Source organism: Oncorhynchus clarkii, chromosome 4 (genome assembly GCF_045791955.1).
Source record: "Oncorhynchus clarkii lewisi isolate Uvic-CL-2024 chromosome 4, UVic_Ocla_1.0, whole genome shotgun sequence".
Classification (NCBI taxonomy): domain Eukaryota; kingdom Metazoa; phylum Chordata; class Actinopteri; order Salmoniformes; family Salmonidae; genus Oncorhynchus; species Oncorhynchus clarkii.
The window spans coordinates 29,197,367-29,212,914 of NC_092150.1; the positions used below are offsets into that span (position 1 = coordinate 29,197,367).

The window sequence follows — 15,548 nt, forward strand, 5'->3', positions numbered from 1 at the left end:
TGCTCAATGACATTGAGCAACAGCTTTTGGAATTGAAATGGGTTAGTTAACAGATTTAAAATGGGCACAATCAAGACGAGGCTGGGATTTTGGAGACCAATGTACAAGTCTATGCTCATTTTGCAAAGCACAATGCCATTGACAGAGGAATGGAGGAGAGGAGCCAGACTAGAGTTGTTTAATCAGTTTTATATTACATAGTGTTTCATTTATCCTCCATCCTCCCATTACTGATGCATATGCAGATTTGAACAACTTGTTTTTAGGGCATTTTGTTATGTTCTATGTATTATGGATGGATGTATGCATGTGAAGCTTTTATTTGAGTGCTTTGTTGCAGGGTAGTGTTTCTTTGTGCGCGTGAGTGTTTTTGTGTGGTTCAGTTTCCTCCAGGCCAGGTCCTAGTGAAACCCATTGCACTGTGCCTTCAGGGTTGTTCTGTCAATAAATGCAGTGCCTGAAACTAGACCAGCAGCAGGAGAGGCAGACGGCACCATGTCCAGAGATTTGTTTTCAGTGTCCTCTTCTCCTGCATCAAGGAAGGACTATTTTTCTCTGTGAGGAGGTTCATCTGCGATCTTACTAGCTGTGTGGCTCCCCTTAGTTACCAGGTGTCTGAGGTATCAAAGGCTTTGGTTCTCCATAGTGAGCAGTTCAGCCCCTGTTTCCACAGTGAGAGGGAAGGAAGACACTTCTACATTTCACTCTCAACGCAGGGGAGCTACTGCATGCTCTTTTAAAACTTCACAAACTTACTTTTCTTTTTTTTCAGCCCTTTATGCTTTTTTTTCTGTTAATGAAAACTTCTCTGAAACTTACTCACATCAGGGGTCTTTGTGAAAAAACAAAGGCATGGTGCCCAGATGTGTGTGTGTGTGTGTGTGTGTGTGTGTGTGTGTAGTGTTTTAGCCTCTTCAAAGGAGTTTGTGTGTGCGTGTTTTGAAGGGCAGTTTGTGTGTCACTCCCAGACATGAAAGCTTCTAGCATAAAATAGTGGGTTCATTTATAAGTGCAGTCAGCCATTTGACTGGGGCTGGTTTTATGAATGTTTGAGGGATGTGTGATTCTGTTTTGACATTCTGGCACCTCCCCAATATAGGATATGCCTGTTTTCAAGTTTCTCTGCCTCAAACAGAAATCTCCTAAATACGATAAAGCCTAATAAAAGATAATGTGGTTGTTGTGGCAGCTTATTTTACTGTCTGCTTGCTTGCATGTGTGCACACAGATTATTGGCTCATGATGAGTAGTACAGTTGTTGGCCTCGAGCAGTGATACACTACCTGACCAAAAGTATGTGGACACCTGCTCGATGAACATCTCTTTCCAAACTCATGGGCATTAATATGGAGTTGGTCTCTCCCCTGAGCTGCTATAACAGCCTCCACTCTTCTGGGAAGGCTTTCGACTAGATGTTGGAACATTGCTGCAGGGACTTGCTTCCATTCAGCCATGAGCATTCGTGAGGTCGGGCACTGATGTTGGGCGATTAGGCCTGGCTTGCATTCGGTGTTCCAATTCATCCCAAAGGTGTTTGATGGGGTAGAGATCAGGGCTCTGTGCAGGCCAGTCAAGTTCTTCCACACCGATCTCGACCTCGCTTTGTGCACGGGGGCATTGTCATGATGAAACAAGAAAAGGGCCTTCCCCAAACTGTTGAAACAAAGTTGGAAGCACAGAATCGTCTAGAATGTCATTGTATGCTGTAGCGTTAAGATTTCCCTTCACTGAAATTAAGGGGCCTAGCCTGACAAACAGCCCCAGATCATTATCAGACTGCCAGATGGTGAAGCGTGACTCATCACTCCAGAGAACGCGTTTCCACTGCTCCAATTGCGGCGAGCTTTACACCACTCCAGCCGAAGCTTGGCATTGCGCATGGTGATCTTAGGCTTGTGTGTGGCTGCTCGGCCATGGAAACCCATTTCATGAAGCTTCCTACGAACCGTTTTTATGCTGACATTGCTTCCAGAGGACGTTTGGAACTCGTTAGTGAGTGTTGTAACCAAGGACAGATGATTTTTACGTGCTACCGCTTCATCACTCTGCGGTCCCGTTCTGTGAACTTGTGTGGCCTACCACTTTGCGTCTGATCCGTTGTTTCTCCTAGACGTTTCCACTTAACCATAACAGCACTTACAGTTGACCGAGGCAGCTCTAGCAGGGCAGAAATTTTACAAATCGACTTGTTGGAAAGGTGGCATCTTATGACAGTGCCACGCTGAAAGTCACCGCTCTTCAGTAAGGCAATTCTACTGCCAATGTTTGTCTATGGAGAGTACATGGCTGTGTGCTCAATTTTATGCAACAAGTGTGGCTGAATTAGCCGAATCGACTAATTAAAAGAGGTGTCCACATACTTTTGTATATTTAGTGTATGTCCAATGACCTCAGATAAAAAGCCATCAGAGGTCATTAACTACTGTGTTGTGTGGGATCTTATAAAATATAAAATTTTCTGAGGTGGGAGGAGTTTTCATTTGTACATTAGGCCTACTCTCTACCTGCTGCCATGGTGTCTGACTGTTCTGTTGAAGAATGGAGCAATAACGTTGTTTTTACCTGATATTATTATAACTGTCTGTGCGTGTTGATGTGCCTTCCAGGGATCCCCATCAATGTTCCTCCACCTGGTAAGCATTTCTACTGTGATGGAAACAGGATATTTTGTGTCACCGATGTTGGCTCTGGTCTACACTGGGTGTTGTGCATTGTGGATGTTGTTGATAGTGGATTGTGAATGATGGCTTAACCATGACACGGACTGAATGTTTGGTGAAAACAAAACTAGTTAGCAATAGTACTTTTTTTAAGTTAGCATCGTGAGAAGAGGGGAATTTGAACATGTTTAATGCCTATGAGAAATGAAATTGATGCAATATTCAACAATACTGTCATGATTCTGGTCCAACGCGGTGAGCAATGATTGCCTTTCCGGGGTCTGGAAGAAAAGTTTTCTGCTATCTGTTTATGCCCAGTAATCACTACTTGATGACCTGACAGACGGTGTCGTCTCTCCTGCAGGCTACCCTCCTGGCGCACCACCTCCTTCTCTGATTCCCACCTTAGACAGGTGAGTCTGTTCTGTCCTGTGTCTGTCTGTCTACAGAACGATAGCGTTCTGGTTGTTTGTACAGGCTGCACTACAGGGGGAGTAGGATCAGGAGAGACAGAAGGAGAAAGGCTGGAGACAATGACATAAATGGAGACAGAGCAGGAGAAGGGCGAGAACACAGCTACTGCCCAACCAGACAGACTGGAGCCAGGAGAACACGCAGGCAAGAGATAATGAAAAGGATCATATAGAAATATACAAGTCAAAGGGATACTGCTAGATTCTGGCATGTTCTAATTACCCAGAGTCCGATAAACACGTGGATAGCATTTTTATGTATTTGATGGTATCCACACGTTTATCTGACTCTGGGTAATTAGAACAAAGGCTTAAATGCCAGAATCTCAGTAATCCCTTCACAGGGAAGGAGATTAATGTATTTAGAGAGATTATTATAGATATGTATTGACGGTTCATTGATGACAGCTACCATTGCTTGATTGACAGGGATAATCGCTCAGTTGTAATTAGGAATTTAGAGCAGTGGCTTCTCAGCAGGTTTAATAAAAAATAGTGAAATAAACTCAGCAAAAAAAGAAACGTCCCTTTTTCAGGACCCTGTCTTTAAAAGATAATTCGTAAAAATCCAAATGGTTTCACAGATCTTCATTGTAAAGGATTTAAACACGGTTTCCCATGCTTGTTCAATGAGCCATAAACAATTAATGAACATGCACCTGTGGAAGGGTCGTTAAGACACTAACAGCTTAGGCAATTAAGGTCACAGTTATGAAAACTTAGGACATGAAAGAGGTCTTTCTACTGACTCTGAAAAACACCAAAAGAAAAATGCCCAGGGTCCCTGCTCCTCTGCGTGAACGTGCGTTAAGCATGCTGCAAGGAGGCATGAGGACTGCAGATGTGGTCGGGGCAATAAATTGCAATGTCCGTACTGTGAGACGCCTAAGACAGCACTACAAGGAGACAGGACGGACAGCTGATCGTTCTCGCAGTGGCAGACCACGTGTAACAACCCCTGCACAGGATCAGTACATCCAAACATCACACCTGTGGGACAGGTAGGGGATGGCAACAACTGCCCGAGTTACACCAGGAATCACAATCTCCATCTGTGCTCAGACTGTCCGCAGTAGGCTGAGAGAGACTGGACTGAGGGCTTGTAGGCCTGTCGTAAGGTAGGTTCTCACCAGACATCACCAGTAACAACGTCGCCTATGGGTACAAACCCAACGTCGCTGGACCAGACAGGACTGGCAAAAAGTACTCTTTACAAACGAGTCGCAGTTTTGTCTCACCAGGGGTGATGGTCGGATTCACATTTATCGTAGAAGGAATGAGCGTTACATCGAGGCCTGTACTCTGGAGCGGGATTGATTTGGAGGAGGAGGGTCCATCATGGTCTGGGGCGGTGTGTCACAGCATCATCGGATTGAGCTTGTTGTCATTGCAGGCAATCTCGAAGCTGTGCGTTACAGGGAAGACATCCTCCTCCCTCATGTTGGTACCCTTCCTGCAGGCTCATCCTGACATGACCCTCCAGCATGACAATGCCACCAGCCATACTGCTCGTTCTGTGCATGATTTCCTGCAAGACATGAATGTCAGTGTTCTGTTCTGGCATGGCCAGCGACAAGCCTGGATCTCAATCCCATTGTACACGTCTGGGACCTGTTGGATCAGAGGGTGAGGGCTAGCCCCCCCCCCCACAGAAATGTCCAGGAACTTGCAGGTGCCTTGGTGGAAGAGTGGGGTAACATCTCACAGCAAGAACTGGGTAATCTGGTGCAGTCCATGAGGAGGAGATGCACTGCAGTACTTATTGCAGCTGGTGGCCACACCAGATACTGACTGTTACTTTTGATTTTGACCCCCCCCTTTCGGTTAGTCACATGTCTGTGGAATTGTTCAGTTTGTCAGTTGTCAGTTGTTGAATCTTGTTATGTTCATACAAATATTTAAGCATGTTAAGTTTGCTGAAAATAAATGCAGTTGACAGTGAGGACTTTTCTATTTTTGCTGAGTTTATTAAAGTTGTTATTTTTACATAACTATATTCACGTCACAAAATAATTGTTTTAAACAAACTGTTTTGCAAAGGTCTACAGTAATCTCAACAGCACTATGTACGGTTGCACCATGGTGTAGCCGGAGGACAGCTAGTTTCTGTCCTCCTCTGGTTACATTGACTTCAATACAAAACCTAGGAGGCTTGTGGTTTTTACCCCCTTCCATAGACTTACACTGTAATTATGACAACTTCCGGAGGTTGTCCTCCAACCTATATTTTTTTTTTTCACTTACTAAGCTAGTGAATGCAGCTAGCTAGTTTAGCCTACTCAAACACCTGGCTCAAATAAAGAGGGATGCTATGTTGCCTAGCTGGCTATGGCTATCCAACACTGGAACTCTTCCAAGTCAAGGTAAGCTTTTATGTGAGCACCTGCTTGTCGAACATCTCTTTCCAAAATCATCGGCATTAATATGGAGTTGGTCCCCACTTTGCTGCTATAACAGCCTCCACTCTTCTGGGAAGCCTTTCCACTAGATGTTGTACATTGCTGGGGGGACTTGCATTCAGCCCCAAGCGCTTTAGTGAGGTCAGACACTGATGTTGGGCGATCAGGCCTGGCTCGCAGTCAGCGTTGCAATTCATCCCAAAGGTGTCCGATGGGGTTGAGGTCAGGGCTCTGTGCAAGCCAGTCAAGTTCTTTCACACCGATCTCGACAAACTATTTCTGTATGGACCTCGCTTTGTGCACGGGGCATTGTCATGCTGAAACAGGATTGGGCCTTCCCCAAACTGTTGCCACAAAGTTGGAAGCACAGAATCGTCTAGAATGTCATTGTATGCTGTAGCGTTAATATTTCCCTTCACTGGAATTCGGTAGTGGAAGATGTAGTGAGTGTTGCAACCGAGAACAAACCATTTTTAAGCTCTACATGATTTTGTCAAATCAAATCCCTATGCCTGTCTACAGACCGAGAGAACATTTGAATACGTATTTGACCCTTTTTCGGGTTTTGCTTCACTGTGCTCCATCCCTGACCTTGTAGTTGGAGGAGTGGCCAAATAAGGCAGTTAAACCAGGAGAGTAATCTCCTGTTTGTGACTTCAGTCTCCTGTTTATCAGTTACTATCCAATGCCTACCTCCCTCATTCCCTTGCTCCCACTCTCCTTAACAAAACAGCCTCAAGTCACAGCCTTTCTGCATACCCCCACAACTCAGCTTGAATTTATACCACTTAGATCACCACAGGGCCATGTTCTGCTGCAGGCTCAGGCTGTGTCTGGATGTTCTTACATGGCCTAATTGCATCGTTGCCTTTTTTATTCTGTTGATTTATTTATTTTGTTTATCTACCCACGTGGATTTAGTTATTTCAATTTCTTTGCCTCCCTTTTTCTTTTGTCTGTCTATCTTGCTTCCTGTCTGCCTGTTTTTCTGACTTTCTCTTCTAAATAAAATGTTCCCCTAATTTCCTTTATCTGTCTGTCTGAATTCAATCACCACTCACCAGTCTCCAGTCTAATGGTCTAAACTCACCAAAGCAGAGCGTGAGAGCCGTGTGATTTTATTTTAGAATGCATTGTTTTGAATTATAATAGCCCAACTGAAGCAGTGCGGGTGGGTTGTCTGCTGACGCCTCTTTTTGCGTTTTATCGCTAGAGCTGTAGTCACACATTTTGTCATTAACTTTTTTTTGAGCTCATTTGAATTGGAAGAGGTAGCTAAAGGTTAAGCCAACCATACATGCTAAATTAGACCAACTTATGGAAACCAACATCGCTATCAGCAAAGAAGATCGGAGATATGGACTATCCTGCTAGCATACAGTCACTGCTCTGACTGTCCCGTCTGTTCCACCCAACTTGCTCTGCTTTCTCTGCCAGCCTGGTTCTGGTGAGTTTTTCACTTATAGGATGGTTCCTCTCACATCTGCCCTCTGCCAAATCCTTGTCTCTCTCTTCCAGCCATCTCCACTCAAATGTATTAATCATTTCCTCTTTTACCTTCAAACGTCTTTCTCTCATACTGATGCGTGCACACACACATACACACTCCTGACTTTGAATATTGTGTTGAATTTTTCCCTAAGGGAATTTTAGGAACTGCAGGTAGTACTGGCATGGTCCTGAGCTCTGATTCTTCTGCCAGTGACTTTGAGGCCCAGGGGCCTCCTTAGGCCCAGTTCAGGGGCCTCCTTAGGCCCAGTTCAGGGGCCTCCTTAGGCCCAGTTCAGGGGCCTCCTTAGGCCCAGCCCAGGGAGAGTATAAGACCACTCCTCTCTATGTTAATCTCACATACTCACCCTACTTCTCTCTCTTTTCTGAGAGCCAACTGCCATGGAACCCCAATTGGTCCTCTGACCCATTTCCTCCTCCTGACCAATCAGCCACAGAGGAATGTGCCTCCCAACTCTGTTTCTGTACTGCACTGACTCCCCTATGACAGTCTGCCTCTAAAGGCACTACATTTCCTGCATAGATTGAGTTTAATTTTTTTTTTATTTTTATGGTGATTACAGGCAAAGTGGTGTGGGGAAGTCCTGTACACTGATTAACCATTAAACACTGCCAAGAGTAATGATCCCCATCTGTAAGGGCCATAGCCAAGTCATCCTGCATGTATCCATTCACAAATAGACCCATCCATCCGCCTTCTACCACTGTTCCTAATTTTACAGTCATTCCACATAGAGAAGCCTGCCAGGCCTAAAAGAGGGAGCAGGTGGGAGTATTTATAGATCAGTATGTTTGGGGACACACCTGGTGAGAAGCAGTCCTCTTAGACGGGCGTCACCCTCTTCACCTTCGGGCCCATGTGGAAAATTTAAATGGTAACTAAGCGAGCGTGTCGCCAGGCTGTGGCGGTGGATCCTGCCAATATCAGTAATACATCCCCCCCTGCCTCCCTCTTCCTCCCCCCTGGTTGGCGGGCGAGTGCTGCGCCTTGACAACGAGCCAGTCACATCAAACAGGCGGGAAATGGAGCTCTGAATTTGGAAGAGCTCTTTGATCGTTAAGTTACCAGACCCGTTCCCTTACCTTCCTTTCTTTTTTCATTGTTTCTTTTTTGAACTCCATACATTTATTTGCCTTCTTTCTTTTATCGGCCATTAAAATGAATGACTTCCTGCGCTGAGTGTTCTGGCTGCCACGGGCTGACTGGCTGCTCTCAGTCCAATTGTTAGACGTTATTTGTTCTCATTTTATCCGTGACGTGTGTTTGCCTGAAGTTTTCCATATGTGTAGTAGAATGTGAGAGCCACTACTCCGCCACATGTGGTGTCAACCAGAGGTTAGAGGGTTGAGCTGAACATTAGGACTACGTGGCCTACTACTAGGCCGTCGGACACTACTCCAGCCATCAAGGGCCCCAGTCCTGTTCTTACCGTCTCCATGGAACACTATACTGTAGCAATTATTCTGCTGTTATGTCCATCCAGGTTCAAAATAGATACACTGCTGTATGATCAAGAGATGTGGATGAAAACTCCAATCAGATACACAGGACTACAAATGTGTTTCTCCTAGAGTGGACTGAGTGTATACGCTTCTGGTTTGTGTAGGTTTGTGTGTGTGTGTGTGAATGATGTGACCTCGCATGACGTTCTCTGTTCTCCCCTACCAGTGGACGCTCTGGAGGCTATGATGGTCGCTCAGCTCCACCGTACCCCCCCTTCCCTCCAGGTAGGCCTCTCCTAGAGTACAGAGTGGAAATTATAGAGGATGTCACATTCACATCTTGCAGTTTGTACAGGTAACTTCCGAAATGATGGAAACACTTGATTAAATGAGGGATACAAAGTATGTTGAAAGCAGGTGCTGCCACACAGGTGTGGTTCCTGAGATTAAGCAATTAACATCCCATCATGCTTAGGGTCATGTAAATAAATACTAGGCTGGCTATTGTTTTGCCTAACATGGCTATCTCCACATAGGAGGAGGAGGAGGATGATGATGATGATAAACGATGTAAGTCAAATGCCATGGCCAGGTCAGTCACCAGATCTCAACCCAATTGAACACTTATGGGAGATTCTGGAGCACTGCCTGAGGCAGCGTTTTCCACCACCTTCAACAAAACACCAAATTATGGAATTTTATCTTGACCTTCAAGTTACTAATGGAAGGGATGTGAAGGTCAATACATGTGCCAGGGATGCCTCTGGAGCTTAGGGATATAATGGGACATTTGTGGGCTATTCCACTGGAGGAACCAACTCTGTCATTCACACCATTTCCTGCTTCCGCTGACATTTTTGGAACATGTAAAATTAGGATATTTCTTTCTGAAGAAATTTGACCCTTCAACTGGTGTGTTTTAATCAAAGCCTCACACATTTTGAGCTGTGTGTACGGTGTAAGAGAAGGGCTCTGAAAAAGTTATGCCATGTAGAACAAAACAGAACAAACCAAAGTTGTGTTAATTGTTAGACTTTTCTGGAGAAAAAAAATCGAACAATTAACACAACTTTGGTTTGTTCTGTTTCCCTCCTCAGCAACTGTCCTAAATATGCTGTTTGAGTTAGAGCCACAAACATGCTAATCTTTCTAAAAATCCTGTTATGAGAGATTATTTGTTTTGGTGAAGCACTGCACTCTGAAGTTACATTGTTCATTTATTGAGCTGTCATTTCGATTTTTCTTTGCAGAAAGTTGAATACAATGGCTCAATAGCTATCCTCATAAGTCAGTCTGTAATTTTGGGGAGGGGAAGCTGAACACTCATGTGTAGTGTAAAAATATAACTGTGTCTCCTCCAATCAGATGACTGACCTGCTTTTTCTCCTCAGGTGTGTACCCTCCTCCTCCCCCGGGTAGCGCAGCAGCCTCCTGGGCCGGGGTATTCGACAGTGCCAAGGCCTGGGAGTACTACGCGCAGCGGGACAACGAGCGAGAGCGCCACAAGGAAAGAGACCGAACCAGAGAACGTGGACACGAGAAAGAAAGAGAAAGGGAGAGGGAGCACAACCCTTCCTCCCAGGTCGTCAACAGGTGATAACCTGAGCAGTAGATGGAGGTTTTATCTTAGTATGGCCAGTAAGACTCTTGGAAAAAACATAATAAGAATGCAACATGAACTGTTGTTATTATACAATACACTATATATACAAAAGTATGTAGACACCCCTTCAAATTAGTGGATTGGGTTATTTCAGCCACACCCGTTGCTGACACTTGTATAAAATCGAGCACACCACCATGCACTCTCCATAGACAAACATTGGCAGTAGAATGGCCTTACTGAAGAGCTCAGTGACTTTCAACGTGGCACCGTCATAGGATGCTACCTTTCTAACAAGACAGTTCATCAAATGTATGCTCTGCTATAGCTGCCCCGGTCAACTGTAAGTGTTGTGAAGTGGCAACATCTAGGGGCAACAACGGCTGAGCCGTGAAATCGTTGGCCACACATGGCCCTCTCTCTCTCTCATCCTCCCACCACACACTCAATTGACTCCACTGTTGGGCAGACAGGCCTGGGCTGATCCAGTGCTGCCAGCTGTGGTACTGGATGTTGCTGCTGGGTGCATATCTACAGCCCAGCCTGGCCTCCCCTCACACACATGTGCAGCAGGCGGAGAGAGAGAGAGAGAAAAAAAAAAGAATCTGAGAGGAGAAGGAAACAGGACAGAATAGATAGGAGAGCAACACTGCAGTCCTTCAGACTAGAGCGGTTTAATGGTTGCCAGGTGGTATTATTAGGAAAGTGGAGGCAGGGGTGGGGACGTCTACTGACTCTGCCACTCGGGTTGGAGTTGGGTAGTAGGTGAAACCCCTGGTTGTCTGCTCTACAGCTGTTGCAACAGGGGATGGAATAGAGCTGAGAAATAACTATTATAAGACACACTGTCTGGTGCAGAGGGGCCAACAAGAGGAATGTGGAGAGATCACAACACATTCAGTCAGTGAAGGAGCTGCAGAGGGCAAGATGCACACAGTTCAGATGCTAAATTTATGGCTGGCACGGTTAAGAGCTTTGCTTGACGTACCGATTGGTTTCATACAACTGCTCTCAACACTGCAGCAGACGTACTTGTTGGTTTTGGGTTGACTTCAGGCATAACAGTGACCTGTTACAGAAGTCCTCCAACTGAGAATCAGAGGCCATGATTGTGCGTGTGGTAGAGGAGCAACCTTTATTTGCATGCAATTAACATACACTAAGTGTACAAATCATTAGGAACACCCGCTATTTCCATAACATAGACTGACCAGGTGAATCCAGGTGAAAGCTATGATCCCTTATTGATGTCACTTGTTAAATGCACTTCAATCATTCAAGATGAAGGAGAGGAGAACGGTTAAAGAAGGTTTTTTTAAGCCTTGAGACAATTGAGACATGGATTATGTATGTGTGCCATTCTGAAGGTGATTGGGCTTGACAAACGATTGAAGTGCCTTTGAACAGGATATGGTAGTAGGTGCCAGGCAGACCGGTTTGAGTATCTCATGAACTGCAACGCTGCTGGTTTTTTATGCTCAACAGTTTCCCTGGTGTATCAAATCAAATGTATTTATATAGCCCTTCGTACATCAGCTGATATCTCAAAGTGCTGTACAGAAACCCAGCCTAAAACCCCAAACAGCAAGCAATGTAGGTGTTGAAGCACGTTGGCTAGGAAAAACTCCCTAGAAAGGCCAAAACCTAGGAAGAAACATAGAGAGGAACCAGGCTATGAGGGGTGGCCAGTCCTCTTCTGGCTGTGCTAGGTGGAGATTATAACAGAACATGGCCAAGATGTTCAAATGTTCATAAATGACCAGCATGGTCAAATAATAGGTCTGGGACAGGTAGCACATCTGGTGAACAGGTCAGGATTCCATAGCCGCAGGCAGAACGGTTGAAACTGGAGCAGCAGCACGGCCAGGTGGACTGGGGACAGCAAGGAGTCATCATGCCAGGTAGTCCTGAGGCATGGTCCTAGGGCTCACGTCCTCCGAGAGAGAAAAAGAAAGCCCCCACACCACTAGAGGGATATCTTCAACCACTAACTTACCATCCTGAGACAAGGCTGAGTATAGCCCACAAAGATCTCCGCCACGGCACAACCCAAGGGGGGGCGCCAACCCAGACAGGAAGATCACATCAGTGACTCAACCCACTCAAGTGACGCAAGAATGGTCCACCACCCAAAGGACATCCATCCAGCCAACTTGACATAACTATGGGAAGCATTGGAGTCAACATGGACCAACATCCTTGTGGAACGCTTTCGACAGCTTGTAGAGACCATGGCTCAACAAATTGAGGCTGTTTTGAGGACAAAAGGGGGTGCAACTCAATATTAGGAAGGTGTTCCTAATGTTTTGTACACTCAGTGTATGCGTTACCATTTCTCCCGACAGTGGAAGAACTGCTCTGGCACTCTGTGGGAAACAAAGACGTGCTTCACCCGCACCGTGCCGAAAGAGCGGCAGAGGCTGCCCAACTACCTTCAAAGTCAAACAAGGCAATCTATTGTTTCAGACGGCACTCTATCGCCGTTCTTCCATAGAGAAAGTGACATATTTTTTTAGTTTAGTGCAGCGATAGAGCACTGTTTGAACGTGCTCTGCTCTACTGCCCTACAGTCTGAGTCTACCATCCACACACGTTCACATTTTCAGTGCTCTACTCACCTGCCCTACATTTCCACAGCACACAGTGGGGTTGACCAGTAGCCAGATGTCTCATTAATTTATATTAACTCAGATAAATGCCAAGTTTGATACACACGTCCTGCCTCTTGCTCACCCACTCCTTCTCATGCCCATAATACTGTGCAGCTTACCAACCCTCCCTCTCACTGTGCCTACTTGACAGAATCCCTACACATTCACAGTCTCCCTCCTAAACTCGCTGTGACTAGTGATGTTCATCATCTAGTGTCTTTCTGTCGCAACTCTCTGCTGCAGAGGATCATATGGGGGAGAGCTGTGTTTCGTGTCATATGAGGGAAGAGGGGCTGTGAGGCTGTAACGTAACCGCAGGAGGGGAGGAGGAAGTCAGGGAGGGCCAGCCATGTGTGTGACAGACCCACTGGAACAGACAGAACTGCTCTTAAAGCCACTGTGGTTCTGTTCTGGTCCCCATGGGTAGCTCCTGTTTCCCTGTCTCCCTCCCAGGGTGGTCACGCCTCCAGTGTGTGTGCACCCGCGCCACATTCTGATCACATGGCATGATGCATGTTGGGTACATGGAGGTGTGCCGATGGTATCTATTTTGAGTAGTGAGTGATATATTTTGTGTGTGTTGGCAGCAGAGGCTCATACCTTCTGGCCTATGGCCACCCTGGTTGCATAGTGGTCTATGTTCTGTCTGCAGGCTGCTCTTTAAGGGCTCTACTTAGCACCACTGATGGGCGCCAGCTTCTGGCACGACCACCAGCCAGGCATGTTTTGGAGTTAGCACCTAGGTTAACACTAGCTAATGCAACACAGAACTGTCAGGCTCACCTCCTAAAGACACCGACCACTCACATTTTACACTCACTAGCACATTTTCTCTGTCTCTTCTTCCATTTGGTGAACACTTGTCCTCTGAATGTGATCTCATCCCTGTAGCTCATTATGGAGGGGCTGGGTTTGTCCTCTCTCCAGCTGGCATGACAACACACACACACAGGGATTGTATTAGTGTTCTGAGTGTTTATAATAGTAATCAATATGTATAAGTTACATACACTTTCTCTTTCTGACACATCTACACAGGTGGCTTGTATCTGTTCAGTGTTAATGGAGACTGTATTTGGAAACACATTCTTGTTCCCCAGGCTTACAGTGACACAGCTCATTCTCACTCATGCATTTGTTCCTGTATTAAACCTGCACTAGGAAGCACTCACTTATTCATTCACAGTTACAGTGACTCTGTGAAGTGGGTATAAGTGTGTTAGTGCTAACAACTGTGGAAGACTGTAAACAGGCCTTCAGGTCTGCACTCCCACTGGTAATAGAATAACTGCCAGTGCCCAAATATTTAATGAGTCCTTTAACCTTAGCTCGCTCTCTCTCTGGTAGAACGCCCTTCTTGCCTTGCCTCTCGGATCGTTCACAGCCCCCCTGGGTTGGGGACAGAAGCACCAGCTCATCAGCAAACGGTAGACATTTAACTTCAGATTCTAGTAGGGTGAGGCAGGGTGCTGCAGACTGTTCTAGTGCCCTCGCCAATTCTTTCTTGCTCTCTATCTCTCTCTCTGGCAAGTCGTTTTTTTAATATGTCAGCTAGAGTTAGCAAACTTTTCCCCTTGTTCAACGCACCTCTGGTTTGGCTTTAATCACCCTCACTACTAGCTATAGATTGGAACGTAAGGTAATGTGATTTAACCCAAAAATGTTGGACCATTATACTGGTAGTTACAGGTGTGGCAATAGAAAATGTTGGTAGAAATGTTTCAACTATCCTGGTATTGGGGATACTATCTTCGTCCTCGCTTCTCGTAAAATGTCTGTATTCAGTTGCAGTGGGTCCATTTGAATATAGAAAATGCTCCGTTATTAAAATACACAGCTCAAAAAAATAAAGGGAACACTAAAATAACACATCCTAGATCTGAATGAATGAAAAATTCTTATTAAATAATACTTTCTTTACATAGTTGAATGTGCTGACAACAAAACCACACAAAAATGATCAATGGAAATCAAATTTATCAACCCATGGAGGTCTGGATTTGGAGTCACACTCAAAATTAAAGTGGAAAACCACACTACAGGCTGATCCAACTTTGATGTAATGTCCTTAAAACAAGTCAAAATGAGGCTCAGTAGTGTGTGTGGCCTCCACGTGCCTGTATAACCTCCCTACAACGCCTGGGCATGCTCCTGATGAGGTGGCGGATGGTCTCCTGAGGGATCTCCTCCCAGACCTGGACTAAAGCATCCGCCAACTCCTGGACAGTCTGTGGTGCAACGTGGCGTTGGTGGATGGAGCGAGACATGATGTCCCAGATGTGCTCAATTGGATTCAGATCTGGGGAACGGGCGGGCCAGTCCATAGCATCAATGCCTTCCTCTTGCACGAACTGCTGACACACTCCAGCCACATGAGGTCTAGCTAGCATTGTCTTGCATTAGGAAGAACCCAGGGCCAACCGCACCAGCATATGGTCTCACAAGGGGTCTGAGGATCTCATCTCGGTACCTAATGGCAGTCAGGCTACCTCTGGCGAGCACATGGAGGGCTGTGCGGCCCCCCAAAGAAATGCCACCCCACACCATGACTGACCCACCGCCAAACGGGTCATGCTGGAGGATGTTGCAGGCAGCAGAACGTTCTCCACGGCGTCTCCAGACTCTGTCACGTCTGTCACATGTGCTCAGTGTGAACCTGCTTTCATCTGTGAAGAGCACAGGGCGCCAGTGGCGAATTTGCCAATCTTGGTGTTCTCTGGCAAATGCCAAACCTCCTGCACGGTGTTGGGCTGTAAGCACAACCCCCACCTGTGGACATCGGGCCCTCATACCACCCCCATGGAGTCTGT

At 45.9% G+C, this 15,548-nt stretch overlaps 1 protein-coding gene across 2 annotated transcripts in view; it reads left to right on the top strand.

Annotated features, from left to right (window-relative positions):
- LOC139407656 (FIP1 like 1a (S. cerevisiae)) overlaps positions 1 to 15,548 on the top strand; it is a 44,136-nt gene that overhangs the window by 20,575 nt on the left and 8,013 nt on the right. For both annotated transcript variants that reach the window (XM_071151496.1, XM_071151497.1), the window contains exons 11-14: positions 2,607 to 2,633; positions 3,025 to 3,073; positions 8,711 to 8,769; positions 9,876 to 10,077. In XM_071151496.1, the coding sequence (XP_071007597.1) occupies positions 2,607 to 2,633; positions 3,025 to 3,073; positions 8,711 to 8,769; positions 9,876 to 10,077 (337 nt within the window). The remainder of the gene's footprint in view (positions 1 to 2,606; positions 2,634 to 3,024; positions 3,074 to 8,710; positions 8,770 to 9,875; positions 10,078 to 15,548) is intronic.